The sequence below is a fragment of the Camelus ferus genome, chromosome 21 (assembly GCF_009834535.1).
Source record: "Camelus ferus isolate YT-003-E chromosome 21, BCGSAC_Cfer_1.0, whole genome shotgun sequence".
Classification (NCBI taxonomy): domain Eukaryota; kingdom Metazoa; phylum Chordata; class Mammalia; order Artiodactyla; family Camelidae; genus Camelus; species Camelus ferus.
The window spans coordinates 5,175,923-5,191,968 of record NC_045716.1 but is presented as its reverse complement, the minus strand read 5'-3'; the positions used below and the strand labels follow the sequence as shown (position 1 = coordinate 5,191,968).

Below are 16,046 nucleotides of genomic sequence, written 5' to 3'. Positions count from 1 at the left end.
TTTTTACTCTTGACAAGTTTTGACTGGGACAGAATGAAGGAAACAGACCTTCTTTTGCCTAGACTAAGCTTTTCAGGACTCAGCTCCATGCTGTACATTTTCTTTAATGTAGCTTAAAGTATTGGGTCATTTTTTTTTTTCAGTCTCAGATTTGAAGATGAATCTAGACAATGTATGCATACCAGCAAAGAGGTTTAGTTTCTTTTACTGTATTAGTGGACCTTCCCACTGAACAAGTCAACTAGATGTGTATAAATGGGGTTTTTTTAATTTGTTTGTTTCTATATTTGGAAGAATCAGAGAAATAGCAAATGTATAAATAGCTGTGAAATTTGAAAGCTTTTAGTAAAAGACTCTAATTCAAATACAGCACCTTAAACCATATTCATGCACCTTAGGAGGAAATGAAAATTTTACTTTATTTAAATAGGGGTATCTTATACCCAGACCTGAGAATTTATACTTTAATTTAAGCACTTGAACATTTGTAGTGTATTAAATTTATAATCAGTTATGATTATATTGTCATAATTTTTCATTCAGAAGCTGATATATGTAAGAGATTAATTTTTTATTTTTAGTATCCTATGTTTTCAGAAAAAGGGTTGCTAAAGTGTGAGAACTAAGCTCTTTTAAAAGATGGAGAAATGACCACTGATGGATGAATATGTCTAACAGCACAACTTTGGAAAACTGGAAGTAAAAGTTAAAGGGCATTTTTTTTTAACATGGTGAAGTCCTCTTTAGTCCTTGACTACAGGACTCATCAACTAATTTTTAAAAACAAAATATATTCATATTTCTAAGAATTATCGTTGAATTTCGGACTTTAATTTGTTCCAATCTGTAGGCAGCAAACTATTGTATAACCTGTGGTTTCTTCAGTCACAGAATGTCAGATCACAGTTTATCTAACGATGAGTTTTACTCCTTTATACTTACTTTCATGATGAGTTCTTAGTAATGTTTATTATAAAATTACCTGTGCTGGGTTTTAAAATTTTTATGTAGGAATTCACTTTAATACACAGAATGAGAAAATAAATGATGACAAGCATGTTTGTCTGGAATCGCACCCTAATAGGACCATACTTTTTTCTCATTCATTTACTCCCTCAGTGAACATCTCCTGAGCCCCCTGTGTTAGATGAGAAAGATATTGTCTCTGCCCTTTTTCCTGTCTGGATTTCACTTTAGTGAAGGGAATATTAACTCATCTCAGTGATTTTCTCTCAGAAATGTTCTAGCATATTTTTACTCATTATTCATAAACGATTACAATACCTTCTATCAAATTTTTTAGAAAGATGATCTGGGTGAGGAAGATTTTAATATTCCGGCTTACTTAAAATGACAAGGGGAGGTAAGAAATAGTACTTTGAAGAACACCTTTTAAATACTGTCAGTTTGTAATGCTTATATTTTTTAGGTTCCTACAAACTTGATGACTTTTGAGTAAAAGCCTGAGAAAGAACAAGGCCAACCGTTACCCTGAGTGAAAGTGAGGCCCTGACTGTAGAGCGCCAGCTGTAAACCAGTCCAGTGCCAGGAGGAGCCGGAGGTTCCGTCTCAGCCTCTCGCGTTCTGAACCAAAAAAGCACTAATTTCAGGGAATGAAGTGAGATATTCCCAGAGAACAAATTGGAGTTGCAAAACAAACTGCCATGGACCATGCTTCTTATCTCTGAACTGACCTGTGGAAACCACTGCCTTAAAAGAATGAAAGGAAAACCAACATGAAACACCAAATAGTGTGTGTGAATCTTCTGGCGGTGCTGTGCTTGGAATAGATCGTAGCTCATTTGCATTTCTTTTAACTTTGTACTAATTTTGGAGGGGGGAATCGCCTTTTTTAAACACACTTTAGAAGGAAAAACATACTTCTTATGGGTTACATCAGGAGCTGGTTTTGAACTGAGGTGGAAAGTTAACTCCAACTGAATAGGGTTCTACCAGCAGCCTCCTCGGGAGGCCTGTGGGAGCCTCCACGAGCCTGCAGCCTCACTCCCTTTCTCACAGCAAGAGTGTAGGAATTAGAAGCGTTAATAATGTGAGTTGTTGGGGTTTGTTTGGGATTTGGGGGGGGGTGTATTTTGTTTTGAATAGGGGGAGATTTTTTTTAAACACTAAACTTCTGAAATTTAGTACTGTATGAGGTACATTATTTCCTGCATTAGGTATAAAGGTTGAATGTTCATATGCCAGACTTTTTTTTCAGGTGGGCTCCAGAAAACATGGTTGTTTTTAACTGAGTTTAAAGCTTAGCCTTCTACATGAATTTGTTGTTGGACCACAGATCTGCTTCGTAGAGAACTGTAATCCCAACCTGAACTTTTCTAAGAAGATTTTACAATAACTAACTACATTTTCAAGTTAGTCAGATTGTCTCATCTGCCACTCACGGGTGATGCTTGTCATCAAGGGTGGTGTGTTGCTATTTTGTCAAAATATTTTCTTTTACAGTGTTTAATGTGCACAATGCCAGGGTTTTTTTTATTATTATTGATTTTCATTATTTTTTGTTCAACATGAGATTCAGGATCACATTTGTTTAAAAGAGATCCTACATATGTTTGTATGCATGTACGTATTTTATTATAAGGCATACAGAATAAATTTCAAAGGGAGAAAGGTCAAAGATTGAGATCCTGGAAATTTTAAGTATCAAAACTAAATGTGTTCCTTCTTGCACAACTTTCCTTTATTACAAACATTTTTCTGAAAACTGTAGGTCCTACCATGAAACCATATTTTGTCAGTAGTTGATCAAGCAGTTTTGTGAGAGCTCTTCTATGCAATAATGCATTTAACTTCCAAAATAAATGTGGAGTTAAAAACAAAATTTGAAGGTGAAATGCCTTAGAATTTGAACAAAAAAAATGGCACTTGAACAAAGATTCTGTATTGGATGTTATAAACTCAGGAGGCATCCATCGTGAATGTTGGCCATGGCCCAGAGTAAGAAATGTTTTTTTGACTGACAACTTCTGGTAGACTTCTGTTACCAGTGGGCCTCACGTAAAATTTCTCAGATTTGTATCCTTAGAGAATTTTATACTTTTTTTGTCATATGTATTTTACCCATGAGTCCATGAAACTTAAATAGAAAATACTGCTTATTAGAATAGTTAGCTAAAAATCTGTCTATTGGGAAGTAGAAGAGCTTTCTCTCAGTGCTAAGTGTTTTAATTTAGTTTTCTGTTTGGAAAGGATTTAAAGAGTTCATATATTTTTCTCACGTAGCACAGTTAGAAATACCGTTATTCCTGGTTTTGTGGGAAGTGACATGAGCTGGCGAGGGCAGCGTGAGCCTGTGCCAGTGACTCGGGCTGCGGGCCTCCCAGCCCGGCCCGCGCTCTAGGGCGCCCCCTGCGCAGCCAGCCTAGCAGTGTTTCTCCGTACACCTTGCACAGCTGACTTTTGTTTTGCATTTTTTTTTAATTTTCTAATTTGTTTATTTCTCTTCAGAAATAAGTGGTTTTTTTTAACAGTGTATGTGCTTTTTTAAAAATATTGTGGATAAGAACCCTGTGGATTTTTTATTATTTTGTCTGTTTGTCATAAATAAGCTACCGTAGATAAGTTGCAGGCTAACCGTGTCCGTGGAGATGCGCAGCTAGACGTCAGAGCCTGACAGCACAGTTTGCCAAAGAGAGAGCTCAGCTGGGAGATGTGTTTGATGTTTCCAGCGCTAAACGTGAGGATGCTTGCACAGAGTGAGACTGGTGTTCAGGTTCGGTGAATAGTCCGTATGTGGATTGTGGCCTCTGACTGACTGAAACTCTTGCCCGTGCACCAGAAGTCACCATTGTTTTTCTGTCTTCAGATTTGTCCCTTCAAAAATTGCTCATTGCTTTTGAAGATTACTTTAGCATTTGAAGCGGAAGAGACCAGTGAGAGAAGTGAATTGAAATAGTGGATTTTACTCATGGTGATCTATCATTCACCAAATGATACCTAATAATAATTCAAGCAAAAATAAATGGTACCAAAATATTAACTATTTAAGTAGTTTATTCGTGGGAAAGTGAAATTTTTCTCCTCTTATTAGGCCTACCCCTTAAAAAATTAGTAAATTAGTAACTCAAAAGCTTGAAACTTCTGTCATTACTAAGCTCATTTATTTCTCCGAGTGAAAAAGAACTCATTGGACATTCCATTATAATTTAAGTTTAAGCTGGTTTTTGATGAGCATAATGGTTGTGTTACCAGCCTAGTGTAGCAGTAGATTACCAGCCCAAACACAGTTTGAGGCACGTCTCATTTAATAGTCGATTTGAACATGAAAACTTATTTTTCACGCAGAAGTAACTTGACAGGTTTTAAAATATAACTATATAACGACCTTCAGGAGCACTGTTTTTGGTTTTCTGCCCCCTCTGTGTTTGAACTCTGCTTATTTTTTTCAGAGGCATCTTTTTTACTGTTACCTTCAAACTGTTGAGAATTTTTAAAACTGATCATACGCACCTTCCTATTACATTTTCTTCACTGTGTATATATTATTTGTGTAAACATTACAGAAAGGGATCCAACAATTCGAGTTTGAGTATTTGTTTCTCCCCAGGCATGTGCTTCAGTGACAGATGTTCTCCTGTGTGGAAAAGGCCACGAGACTGGCACTGCCTTCTGTGTGGACTGTCTTGGTACTGAGTCTGTCTGTAGGTCAAGAACTAGGGTGTTTGTAGCTGCAAAGTTATACTAATGGCTTTACTCCTCTCCTAGAAGATTTATAAAGCTGCCCAAGGTGCACTGTTATAGAAGGAAAAAATGTTTACAGTCTGCAGTGTATACACTCTATATATTAGTTGAAACCAGGGCCCTCTGAGAGCAGCCTGACCTGTTGCTCTCTTGGGGTTACTAGAATTTACCTGGCCAAATAATTTGAGCAGAAGTCTTTTTTTTTTTTTTTAGGTTAAATCTGTAAGCTATATATGCCTTTACTACTGAAAACAAAACTATAGGACATCATATTAATTAGAAATCAATAATAGTAGATTTAATCCATTAACTTTTTAAAAGAATATATCCACCACTGATTTCCTTCCTGTTTTTTGAGGCACATTTCTGTACAGTGAGTTTTTAAACCACCATTTTATCTTTTGCAAAACAAGGGGTACCAGTGTTGCTTAACAGAAGATAATCTTCAATTTTAAAAAATCCTCTGCTTCAAAGCCTGTTGACATAGTTGGATCCCTTCTTGAAAATGAAGATGAATTCGACGGTGTCGCAGTGGAACAGATGGTACTGTTACTGCATGACTAGGTGATGCCAGGCAGGTGGTGAGGCTTGTCTGACCTCTTCAGTGACCTTTTAGGGTTTGCTTTCATTTTCTCTCCTCTTTTGTAGTATTTCTTTCAAACATAGTAAATGTATGATTTTACAGCTGGAGTGGTATTCTGGTTTTTTTCTAACATTGTTATTTAATCACCTTGATGATAATTATTTTCCCATGTGAAGTCAACCTTTTCAAAATGATTTAAGTATTTTTGGTTTTGCTCCCTTAAAAATGGCTTGTGTCTAAAGTTGACTATTTTTTTTTCTGTTTAGAGGATTCTAATGAAAGAGATCTGTGCATTCAAACTATTGGGCTTTTTGAAAGTAGTTTCATTACATCAGTATCTCAAGTAGTGTGGGGAAAATTTGGTTAGTGCCTTATCGATTTGAAGACCAATTTTAGGGCATTGAGTACGACAACAGTCATTTGCCCTCTTACTCCTCCTGTTTCAGGAGTGTGTGCTATCCCTCTCGCCACCAGCTTAGCCTTTCTCACAGCAAGTCTGAGAACATGTGTACAGATAACTCTAGGTCGTTGTTGCAGATCAGCTTGGTTTTGAGTCTTTTTAGGCAAGCTCTGTCCCTGCTCCTCTCCTTCCAGGATAGATTAAAAATAAACCCACCCAAATCGGCTTTTAGATGAGCATTCATCAGAACAACTTTGAAGAGCATCCATCCAGCTGAGTTTATTTTTATTTTGTGTTACTGAAATTGTTTTGAACATAGATTTAATTATAAATCCATTTTAGAAAATCCCTGAAAGAATATGATACAGCCAGAAATATTTGTTTGGATTTTATTAAAGCTACTGAAATCCTGAAATGAGCATCCCCTTTGGCCAGAAATGAGATTTAGTTCGGTTCATTTTTGTATTTAAATAAGACTCAGAACAAACAAGCAGTCACTTAGCCTACCCGTTATTGTTTACTTAAAAATATTACAGCAGGAAAGTGAAAACAACTCTAAAATACAAAGTAAAGAGAAGTTAAGGGACTAAGCTAGCTTTCTCAGTAAAAACACAGCTTGGATGTGTTTCGCTTCTCCGAGATTGCTGCAGGCTCCGGAGCTAGTGTCGTTCAGCTGAGCCAGGACACTGTTTTCACATTTTTTAAAGGGCTAGTATGTTCCAGAATAAGCAAGTAGATGTAGTCTTTAAAGACAAATAAAGGGTTACCTGGTCCTTGAGGGTTATTAGTAGAATTTAAATTTTTATTCTAGTCATTTGGACTGCAAAGTAGTGATGAGATTAAAGGAACACATAGAGTCCTTTGGGATTGAACTTTTTTTAATAGACAAGCAGAAAATGTCATAATTAGCTGTGCTTTAGATACCAGGTAACAAATCTTCATTTTCCCCTGAAGGTATCACCTATTAACAACTGTTCGCAGAGACAGTCCAATAATCATTGACTTACTAGGTCTGACAGAGTAGCTGATAAGAAGTCACCAGACTCTTGAGGGTTTCTACACCTTGACGCATCCATTGTCTTACTGCCGACTGGAATGTGTATGTGTGGGGAGGGGGGCGGGGAACTCCTTCACAGCGTAATCTAAAGGAGATGAAAAGCATCTGTGGGGGTAAATACCCAGTGATGACGATATACAGGAAAACGCAAGCCATTTTTACTCTCCTTTATCCCGGTTAACCTGAGGTACTAAGGATGCAACACTCGTTTTGCACTATGACCTCCTGGAGTGATGTGCAGCTCGATTCCTCTCTCACTTTTTGTTTCTGTTTAATACGCAAATGTGAGTGTGAGATCTTCAGTGTGTTTGCATAAGCTAACTTAAAATGAATTTAAGTACAGTTTTCTGAAATATTTCTATTGGAATAAATTACTTAAAAACATAGATTGTCTGGGGATAATTTGTTTTCATATTTACACTTTTATCATTAACTTTTAAATAAATTCTCCAACTTGATTTTTTTTTCCCCTTTCTAAACTAGTCGACAGGGTTTCTGTTGGTACAGGGAAGCTTCTGTCTGCATGAACTTCAGCTGCTCTTCTCTGTGCCAGAACAAAGATGTGCCCAGCCTGCTGACAGGTGGGACCGTGGGGAATGGAGGTCAAGGGTATTATTTCCAACCGTATCTCCCACTCCGAGTATATGACATGATGTGACCATTCCCCAGAGGCCCTTTTTGCTAATGCTGTATTTTATGGAGTCTAAAACATGATGCTTTTTCACATCTTATCATTTCTGAGAACAGAATCCATCTTCCAGCCTATGGAGCCTTAACTCAGAAGAACAGAGAAAGACCTGTATTGAGTCTCCTGTACGTCGTGGGCTAGGGTGCTGGTTTTGCCCTAAGAAGCTTGAGAAACCTCCAGACAGGGTTGAATGCCCAGTGTCTGGACAGACCATAACTCAATTTTCAACAATTTTCTCTGCTTTTTGGTAGCCTCTGAAATTTTTCACTGTCCCTGTACTGAAAGCAAAAGAGAGTGACCATTCTCTGATGGAGTCAGCCTGTGTTTACCTCGCACGGCACCCTCTTTGTCTCACATCCGTTCTCATGAATGCGTGCTGAGTTTCTGAGTTGCCCTTTCTGCTTCCTTGGTCGTTTGTCCCTGAGCCAGCACCATGTTGTCTTCATTGCTGTATGGCTGTGCGAGTCTTGACGTCTGGTGAGGTAGTTACATCATTCCTCAAATTTGCCTTTGCTGTCCTTCACTCTTTCATCCTCCCTATGAATTGTAGGATCAGTGTGTCAAGTCCAGTGAAAACCCTGTTGGTATTTTTATTGGAATGTCTTTGACTTTATAGATTAATATGAGAATAACAGTTTGAAAAGTTTATTTCATCTCTGAGCACGAACTATCTCTCCATTTATTTAGGGTTTCTAATGTCTCTCAATAATGTTTTGCAGTTTTCTCCCTACTGGTTCCGTCCATCTTTTGTTGGTTTATTCCTAGGGAAACTAGTTTTAGTTTCTACCGTGAATTACTCGTGTATAGGAGTGCTGTTGGTTTTTGTGAATACTTGACATCCTGCAGTCTTACTGAAACCCCTCATCTAGTTCTGATGGTTTGTCCAGTATGATTCTGTTGTCATATTAGCTGCAAATAAGGTGATTGATTGGGAGAAAATATTTGGAGTTAATAAAACAAAGGATTCATGTCAAGAATATACAAGGAATTTTTGCAAATTAATGCAAAAATTTATTCCATAGAAGAATGTGCTAAAGGATATGAGTAGACAGTTTACAGAAGGAAGCCTATGTGGGTAATTTATGAAAAGGTGCACAATCTCCCTAGTAGAGAAATCATCAGAGAGCTGTCCCATTGTATCTGTCAAACTGGTGAGGCCGTGCCAGAGACCCTCTGGGCAACATTAGGGAAATCTGGTTTGTGCAGAGAGCAAAAGAATTAAGAATTCCAACACAGGATAACTCACTAGCTGCCTGATCCTGAGCAGGTGACTTTACCTTCTTTCTCAAGTTCCTCATCTTTAAAATGTACACGAAGACAAGCCCACCTCCCAGAGTGGTGAGGCTAAACTTAGCTCATGCAGAGCGGGGCCAGCGCTGGGAAGGGCCGTCGTGGTAAGTTGGTGGTTGTTACCCCGTAGCCTGCCAGCTCGGCTCTTGGATTCAGGTACGGGGAGTGGGGTTAGAGGTGGAGGGGAAATTTTAAATAAAACAAGAGAGGTGTCTGTGCATAGTTAAGTCACAGTGAACTGAGAAATGTCTTCTTGTACACCAAGTAAAGAAATAAGCCAGGTATAGTCATCACAGACAACCGGCAAGTCGAGAAAAACGTGGAGAAAAGCCTCTTAAAAAAGAACCCCCGTTTATTATTGTTGATTATTAAGACCAGCATTTCACCCACCTGGTGCTACTTTACGACGATGACTTCTGAACACCACCCCAAACCGCCTAAGTCAGAATATGAGGACAATGCCTGGTGCAGGCTAAAATTTGAATTCCATTTGGGCTGATTTGCTCACAGCCCAAGCTCAACTAAAAGTAACAATTACTGAATTTATTGTGCTGTTGCCTAGCTGTCAAAGCCAACTTGTTCATCCAGTTTAGGTTCAGAACCTGTTAGCATCTATATGAAGCCGTCGTGGAAGAAAAAACAAAAAAAAAAAACTATTTTATTGCCAGAAACTATTCTGAGATTTTAATGTGAAAACATGAATCTTTTCGATTAGATGTGGAAGAAAAACCTGGAGATTCACTGTGAGTTTCTTACATCATAAGCAATAAAGTTCAATCAATGAACACCTACTGACCACAAAGTTCTGTGGTAGCTCTGTTTTATGACCGTATGCAATCTCAGTCATGTTTTAACAAATCTTAACAACCACACAAATACAAGATAAGAATTTCTATGTTGAAAGAGCTAAATGATAGACTTCGGGGCATGGTCACATCTCCCTGGATCTTCAGGATAGACAACCTACAAAAAAGTCCAGAGTATGGCCTGGTGCAATTTGAATTGAGACTTTTGATTCTAGCGTTAACTTGCTGGGACACAGCTAATTGTGCTCTACGCCTCGTTGCAAATCAAGATAACTCACCACGCTTGGGTAACAAATTTTATGTGATTCCTCAGATTTACTGAATTAAAACTGATTCCTCTCCTAAAGGAAGACCCATGTCTGGTTTCATGTTTTTCCTTCTTTAAGAAGAGGCTTATGTTCTGTTTTCCTATTGGTTAAAATCGCCCATGGACGCCCTTTGTTCTTGGAGCTTACTGCTGGCAGGAGGGCCTCTGCGCTTAAGGGACCTTCACAGGGGGCCGTCCTACCTCTGATGGTGGCCTGACGCAGTTCAGGCTTAATCTACCTACTCCCTCTATCCGAGCTCAGAAAGGGGAAAGGACAGTGAAGGGAACATATCAGATGATGAAAGTGTTTCAGAACATAGTGAGCTGTGTGTTTTGACCCAGTAAAGAGGACTTCTCATTGTAACACCCACAGCAATGAGAAACCATCAATATATACTTGTTCCCAAAGGAGGTAATGAGCTTTTCAGCCTAATTTAAATCATGGGCGTGGGATGTGTCCAATAGCATCTAACTGAAATCATCTCTCTCCTTTATACTTCTGGTTTCACAGCTTAACCTCTCATGTTAGCCTTTTTTTCCCCCTACGTTTTTCATCACTGTGTCTCACTTTTGGATACCTACTTAATCATTCACAGTATAATTGTCTCCCTTCATATTTATTTAGATCAGTGGTTCCCAACGTTGGCTGCAATTCAGAATCATCCAGGGAACTTTTAAAAATTTTCGAAGCCTGGGCCACATACCAGACCGGTTACATAAGCGTGGGTTTGGGGGGAGGGGCCATAGGATCCAGGCATTATTTTTCTAAAGCGCCTCAGATGACATGACTGTGTAGCCAGGGTTAGTATTTAGATTGTTGGTCTCTGAAACAATACAGAGGCTTTAGATCAAAGGGCATCAGACTCCCCTGGAGGGCTTGTTAAGCCTTAGATTTCTGGGTCCCACCCCCTAGAGGTTCTGATTCAGCAGGTCTGGAGTGGGACCCAAAAATGAACATATTTAACACGGTCCCAGGTGATGCTGACACTGCTGATTTGCAGCCCACACTTAAAGAACCACTGGAAATTAGGGATTGAATTGGAAAGGGAAGGTCGGAGGATTGATCCATCCTCAATGCACACTAAGCTGTGCGTTTGCAGCTGCATCCCCGTGCATGTGATGGATGCAGTGCCATCGGTACTGGCTGGTGGGGGAGGAGGGCACGAAAAGAGAAGACAGCACTCTGAGGAAGCTTGTGGTGGGAGGAGGCAGAGCCTGTGGCTGGGCAGCAGCAAGGTTCCCAGCAGGAGTGGAGAGGCAGAGCAGCGGCTGAGGAGCCTTCTCTCTCCTTTGATCTCTGGCTGCTGGCCCATCCTCCCTGCAGCTCAGTGCTGACCTCGGCAACATTGGAGCAATAACAGTGTTTTGACTGCTTGCAACAATGTATTTACTCAAAGCAGTTATTTCAGAACATCCATGATCCCCTTTTCCTCCCTCTAACAACAAAATTAAATATTTTGAAGCAGCAGGAAGGAAACTGTTCTGCATTTGAAAGCCTTCGTTTGGGAGGGTTGTTTGCTCCAATGCACCATAGTCCCCACCACTTCCAGTAATTTCTGGGCAGATTTTTCTCTGCTCATCTCTTTGCCAAGCTAGGTGTTGTGATGTGATACCTAGAACTGAAGCTCCCATTTTATGACCAAGAAGGAAGCTGGCCTGGAAGCAAAGCTGTCTCCAAGAGCAGAAGGAAAGATGGAAAGAACCGAGGTCCTTAATGATTTCCTTGTGCTGCTGAAATAACCCGACCCTGGGAGGGTCCAACTTCTGGACTTCTTACGTATAATAATAGCCTCTTTTCCTTAGAAGAAAAGAGGAAAAAAAGAAGAGAGAAGATTAAAAAGGAAATAGAGAAAGGAGGAAAGGGAGGGAAGAGAAAGGAAAAACAAGATGGGATAGAAAGAAGAAAAAGTGAGGAAGAAGGGGGAAAGGCAGGCCCACCTTTAAGACCTCTTTGCGCTGGTAAGGAATGATGGAGCTGCAAAAAATCTTTAATGGAGAAATCTCTTACAAGATTTCTGCTTGTGCTCCCCAGTTTATTAATTTTTGAAAGTACAACCAGGTGGTATTAACAGTCTCAAAGTAAAGGGGAGAAACTTCCTTCTCTGTTTGGGGGGGGTTTTTTTGTTTGTTTTTGGTTTTGTTTTTTAATTAAAAGGGAAAAAGTGTGCCTGCACTGGCTGCAAAGGTCTGGAGACTGGCCTGCAGGGATCCGGGGTCGGGGGACCCCTGGGGGGCCATGTCAGCCCCGGCTCTGCTCGAGAGGGAACGTCCTGTTCCTTCACTTGGGTAAACCGGACCCGGGCCCCTGCTGGTTCTTAAGTCAAGGAGCAGCCCAGCCGCCTCCGCCTCCTCGCGGGGTCGGTGCAGTGCCAGTAGGAGACCCTCGGCTCCCCCAGGGCCCTGCCCTCCCCTCGCTGACGGCCCCAGCTTCTTCAGAGATACTGCGTTCTCATAACCTGTCAGAGCCAGATTGTTTCCCTCGTTGCTTTTGTTTTGATATGCCTTAAAATAATTAGGCTTTTATTCTCAAATATTTCCATTCTCCCTTGCTGGCTAACGAGGCATCTCGCACACCACAGCAGGGCAAGGCGCGCTACTATGGTATCCAGTAAACAGTTGCTAAACAAAGCCAAAAGTCTTGCTCAAATCAAGTTCTCTTCTGTACTTCTTGTTCTTCCATCTGCCCTGCGCTTTGTAATTGCTGTCAAAAAACGCGCCCCGCTGCACCTTGTGAGTTTAGGAAAAGCGGCTTCTTGGACCTTTGCCGATAACTTCCTTGCAATATCTTAATTGTCCTTTTGCTAGTTAGCAAGTCGATCTGGGAAGAGGTCTTTCTTCTATTCTTGGAAACTGTGTTCTTGGGAATGTCCGATATAAACCAGTGTGTTCTGAACGCCTGCTCTCTGCCAGATTCTGGGGAATGGGGGGGCCGTCTCTGACTGACGACTCTTACGGTCAAGGTGGGGACATAAGAGGTGAGAAGCAACAAAGAAGCCGGCATTAACTGAGCGCCTGGTGAGAGGTCCCCAGTGTGAGACGGCGGAGTGCGTCACCCAGCAGGTGAGGTCAGACAGGGGCGTCACTAGGAAGAAGGGACAACCTTCCTGTCTGGGGGCAACTGCCTCCCCATCACCCTGCTCCTGGAGCCCAAACCCACCCTGGACAAGGTGACTAAGCATTTGGTCTGTCCACCCCGCTCTGGTCCTGCCCTGTGTCTCCTCACCATGTCCCTACAGACCCCACCCTAAGTTCCCAATGTATTTCACAAAAACGTAGCAATTCGACTCATCACATAATCACTGATGTCTTGGTTGTGATCTTACTCATTTTATACACACTATCTCAATAGTCCTTATAACAGCCCTCCGGGGCAGGAGTATTTCTCCCCAAATAACAACAACAAAGGTCGGAAATTAAGGAATTTGCTTAAATCACCCAGGAAAGGGTGGAGCCAGGATTCAAACTCTGGTCTCATTCTCAACCTGACAGACCCTGGCTTTCAGAGCTGTAACTAGCAATTTTGGTGCCCGGGACTAGCAGCACGAAAGCTCGGCAAATAGTGTTGTGATTTATTATGTGGCTCAAAGAAAGAACAATCAGCTGCTTCCTATTTTAGTTATTCTTGCTTATGACAGTTTCTAGCTGCAGCAATGTGTGTGCTGTCAACATGCAAATGTAACTTTTTTTTTTCCAATGTCTGTGCCAGGCCAGAGCCTCCCTATGGGCCTTGCACATACTGTGCTGAATCTGGTCCCTGGAGTTCTGCAACCTCACTACAAACACAAAACACAGAACAGTTAGCACAAACAATCCTGAATTGCTTAAATGTCACATGTGCATGCAAGGCCAGAAAGTTCTGCATAGTCAGAAGGAGAAGCACTGCGCTGTGGCCTGGAGAGGCTGGGGAGGCTGGGGAGGCTGGGTGGAAGGGATGAGGTGTACGTGTGGATAGGACTTAGGGCTGGAGAACTGAAAGCAAAGAGTGGAAGCATGCAGTTGAGGCTGGGAAGAGATCACACTGACAAGCAGCAGGATGTAAAGTTGAAAAAGTAGGTTAGGGCCAAACTGGTCAGGACTTTAACTGCCAGGATGAGGAGCTGGAGGGTGGAGAACAGGCAGGGGGTAGTTATGCTCCAAGGGAGAGAGAATGAGGGCCCGTCCCAAAGTGGGAGCACAGGGGAGAAAAGACCTCAGCATCTGGAAGGAAGGATGCTCCTCTGCCCCGTGCACCCAGGAACCCTGCTCTCCAGTACAGAGTGCAACTAACCGGGAAGTGATGACTCACTGGCCTGCGGCAGTCTACACTGGCCCTCACTGGCAACACGGTATCTTTTCTAGAAAAAAGTGGGACCTAGCATTAACTGCCTAACTCACTAGATGACTCCTGTTAAGCATAATTAACATTTTGCATTTTGCATGGAAAATGCACAGCATGGGGCTGGGCTCTCGGAAACCCTCAGGCCAATGTGACAGCCATCTCCCTTGGTCAGCTAGAACCAGTGCCTCCCTGGGCCACAAGCATGCTTCATGAGGACTTGCTGCTATGGAGAGTGGCTGTTTTCTTCTTACTCTGGGAAGCGTTAGACACTGGCTGGCAAAGAGCTGAAGGTGCAATCAAGCAAATTGAAAGCACCATCCCTCTCTAGGGTTTCCCGTAAATTAAGTTGGACACAGTCAACTGTCTAACAAGTTGAGTTGTTCCATACTGACCCTGAAGCGAGACATCATAGTTCCTTGTTTTATGCTATTGTTCTACATATGGACTTTTCTTCTTCCTTTGTGTTTATACTATAATGTCTTAGAGCCAAGCTGTAACAGCTACTGGATGGGAATCTGGGATGCTTTGGGCCCCATCCAGAGAGGTCAAGACCTGAGAATCCTGGAAATGCCCTTCACGCAAGACTTCACTCTTTCCATTCTCCCACTGATGCTGCGCTGTACACTTGGCATGTGTCAGTGTGATGCAATCCTCATCAGTCCCGTGAGGGAGGAACTGTTCATTGCATTGCTATAGATAAGGAGATAGAGTCTTGGTTGAAGGATCTTGCTCGAACACATGCATCTAACCAGCGTTGCAACAAAAATCCTGCCTCTTGTGTGTCCGGCTGAAGCTCCTCCTCTCCTGCACAGGCTCCTTCTCCCGTTGCCAGTCCAGGCCTCACAGTAAGCCTGGCACTGCTTTTACTGTGCTTTTCAAGTTTGTCACTTTGTTGTTGTTGTTGTTACAGGATGCTTGAGGGGTCTGTAGTTCCATAACGGTGATTGGCTGTCATAATTAGCTATAACTTCTATAATTAGGAATAAATGTAAACACCGCAAGCTCTAGTCAGTCTCAAATAACATCTTATTTCATGACAAGTAAATGACATGCTGAATGAAAACAAAAGGCACAGGATAGAGCAAGGGAGGCCAGGGTAAGTGGAATTTTCTGCCCATCCCTAAAGAAGGTAGGTTGGCAAGGAGCGTCAGCTCAGACAAACTAAGGATCAAACATCAGAACGTATTAGCTTGTTCTCATTATGCCTTTTATAGTTGGATTCCAAAGAAGATAAATAAATTATATTCACACTTCTCACCTTTTCAAATATCTTTATTTATAAAGTCAGTCAATTTATTGAGTTTCGGGCCAGGAATTTAAAACATGTGTTGTATGTATGTGTGATTTAGAACATGTAATCATGTATGTTTGTGATTAATGTGCTGAGGACACTAATGGATAAAGTAGACTGCATGCAAGAACAGATGGGCAATGTAAGCAGGGAGCTGGAAATTCTGAGAAATGACCATAAAGAAATGCTGGAAATGAAAAACTCGTAATGGAAATGCAGATGCCTTTGATGGGCTTATTAGCAGACCGGACACAGCTGAGGGAAGAATCTCTGCGCTTGAGGCTATTTCAGTAGAAATCTTCAAAACTGAAAAGCAAAGAGCACAAAAACTGAAAGGAAAAAAAAAAAAAAACCAGACCAGAGTAGCCAAGGTTTGTGGGACAACTACAAAAGATGCTACCTATGATTAATAAGAATACCGGAAGGAGAAGAAAGAGAAAAAGGAACAGAAGAAATATTTAAAACAGTAATGACTGAGAATTTCCCCCAAATTAATGCCAGACACCAAACTGCAGATCCGGGAAGCTCAGAGAACACCAAGCAGGATAAATGCCTCAAAAAACAAAAAAACAAAAACAAAAACCCTACACCAATGCATATATAGC

General features: G+C 41.3%; 1 protein-coding gene and 1 long non-coding RNA gene across 4 annotated transcripts in view; both read left to right on the top strand.

Annotated features, from left to right (window-relative positions):
* Positions 1 to 7,127, top strand: part of RALGPS2 (Ral GEF with PH domain and SH3 binding motif 2) — a 136,003-nt gene extending 128,876 nt beyond the window's left edge. For all 3 annotated transcript variants that reach the window (XM_032463663.1, XM_032463664.1, XM_032463662.1), the window contains one exon: positions 1,430 to 7,127. In XM_032463663.1, coding sequence (XP_032319554.1) covers positions 1,430 to 1,459 — 30 coding nt within the window. In that variant the 3' untranslated portion in view covers positions 1,460 to 7,127. The remainder of the gene's footprint in view (positions 1 to 1,429) is intronic.
* A 6,576-nt stretch (positions 7,128 to 13,703) lies between these two features.
* Positions 13,704 to 15,793, top strand: LOC116658633. The gene is made up of 2 exons (XR_004313855.1): positions 13,704 to 14,157; positions 14,635 to 15,793. It is a non-coding gene; the product is annotated as an uncharacterized LOC116658633 (long non-coding RNA).
* The last annotated feature ends 253 nt before the right edge of the window (positions 15,794 to 16,046 follow it).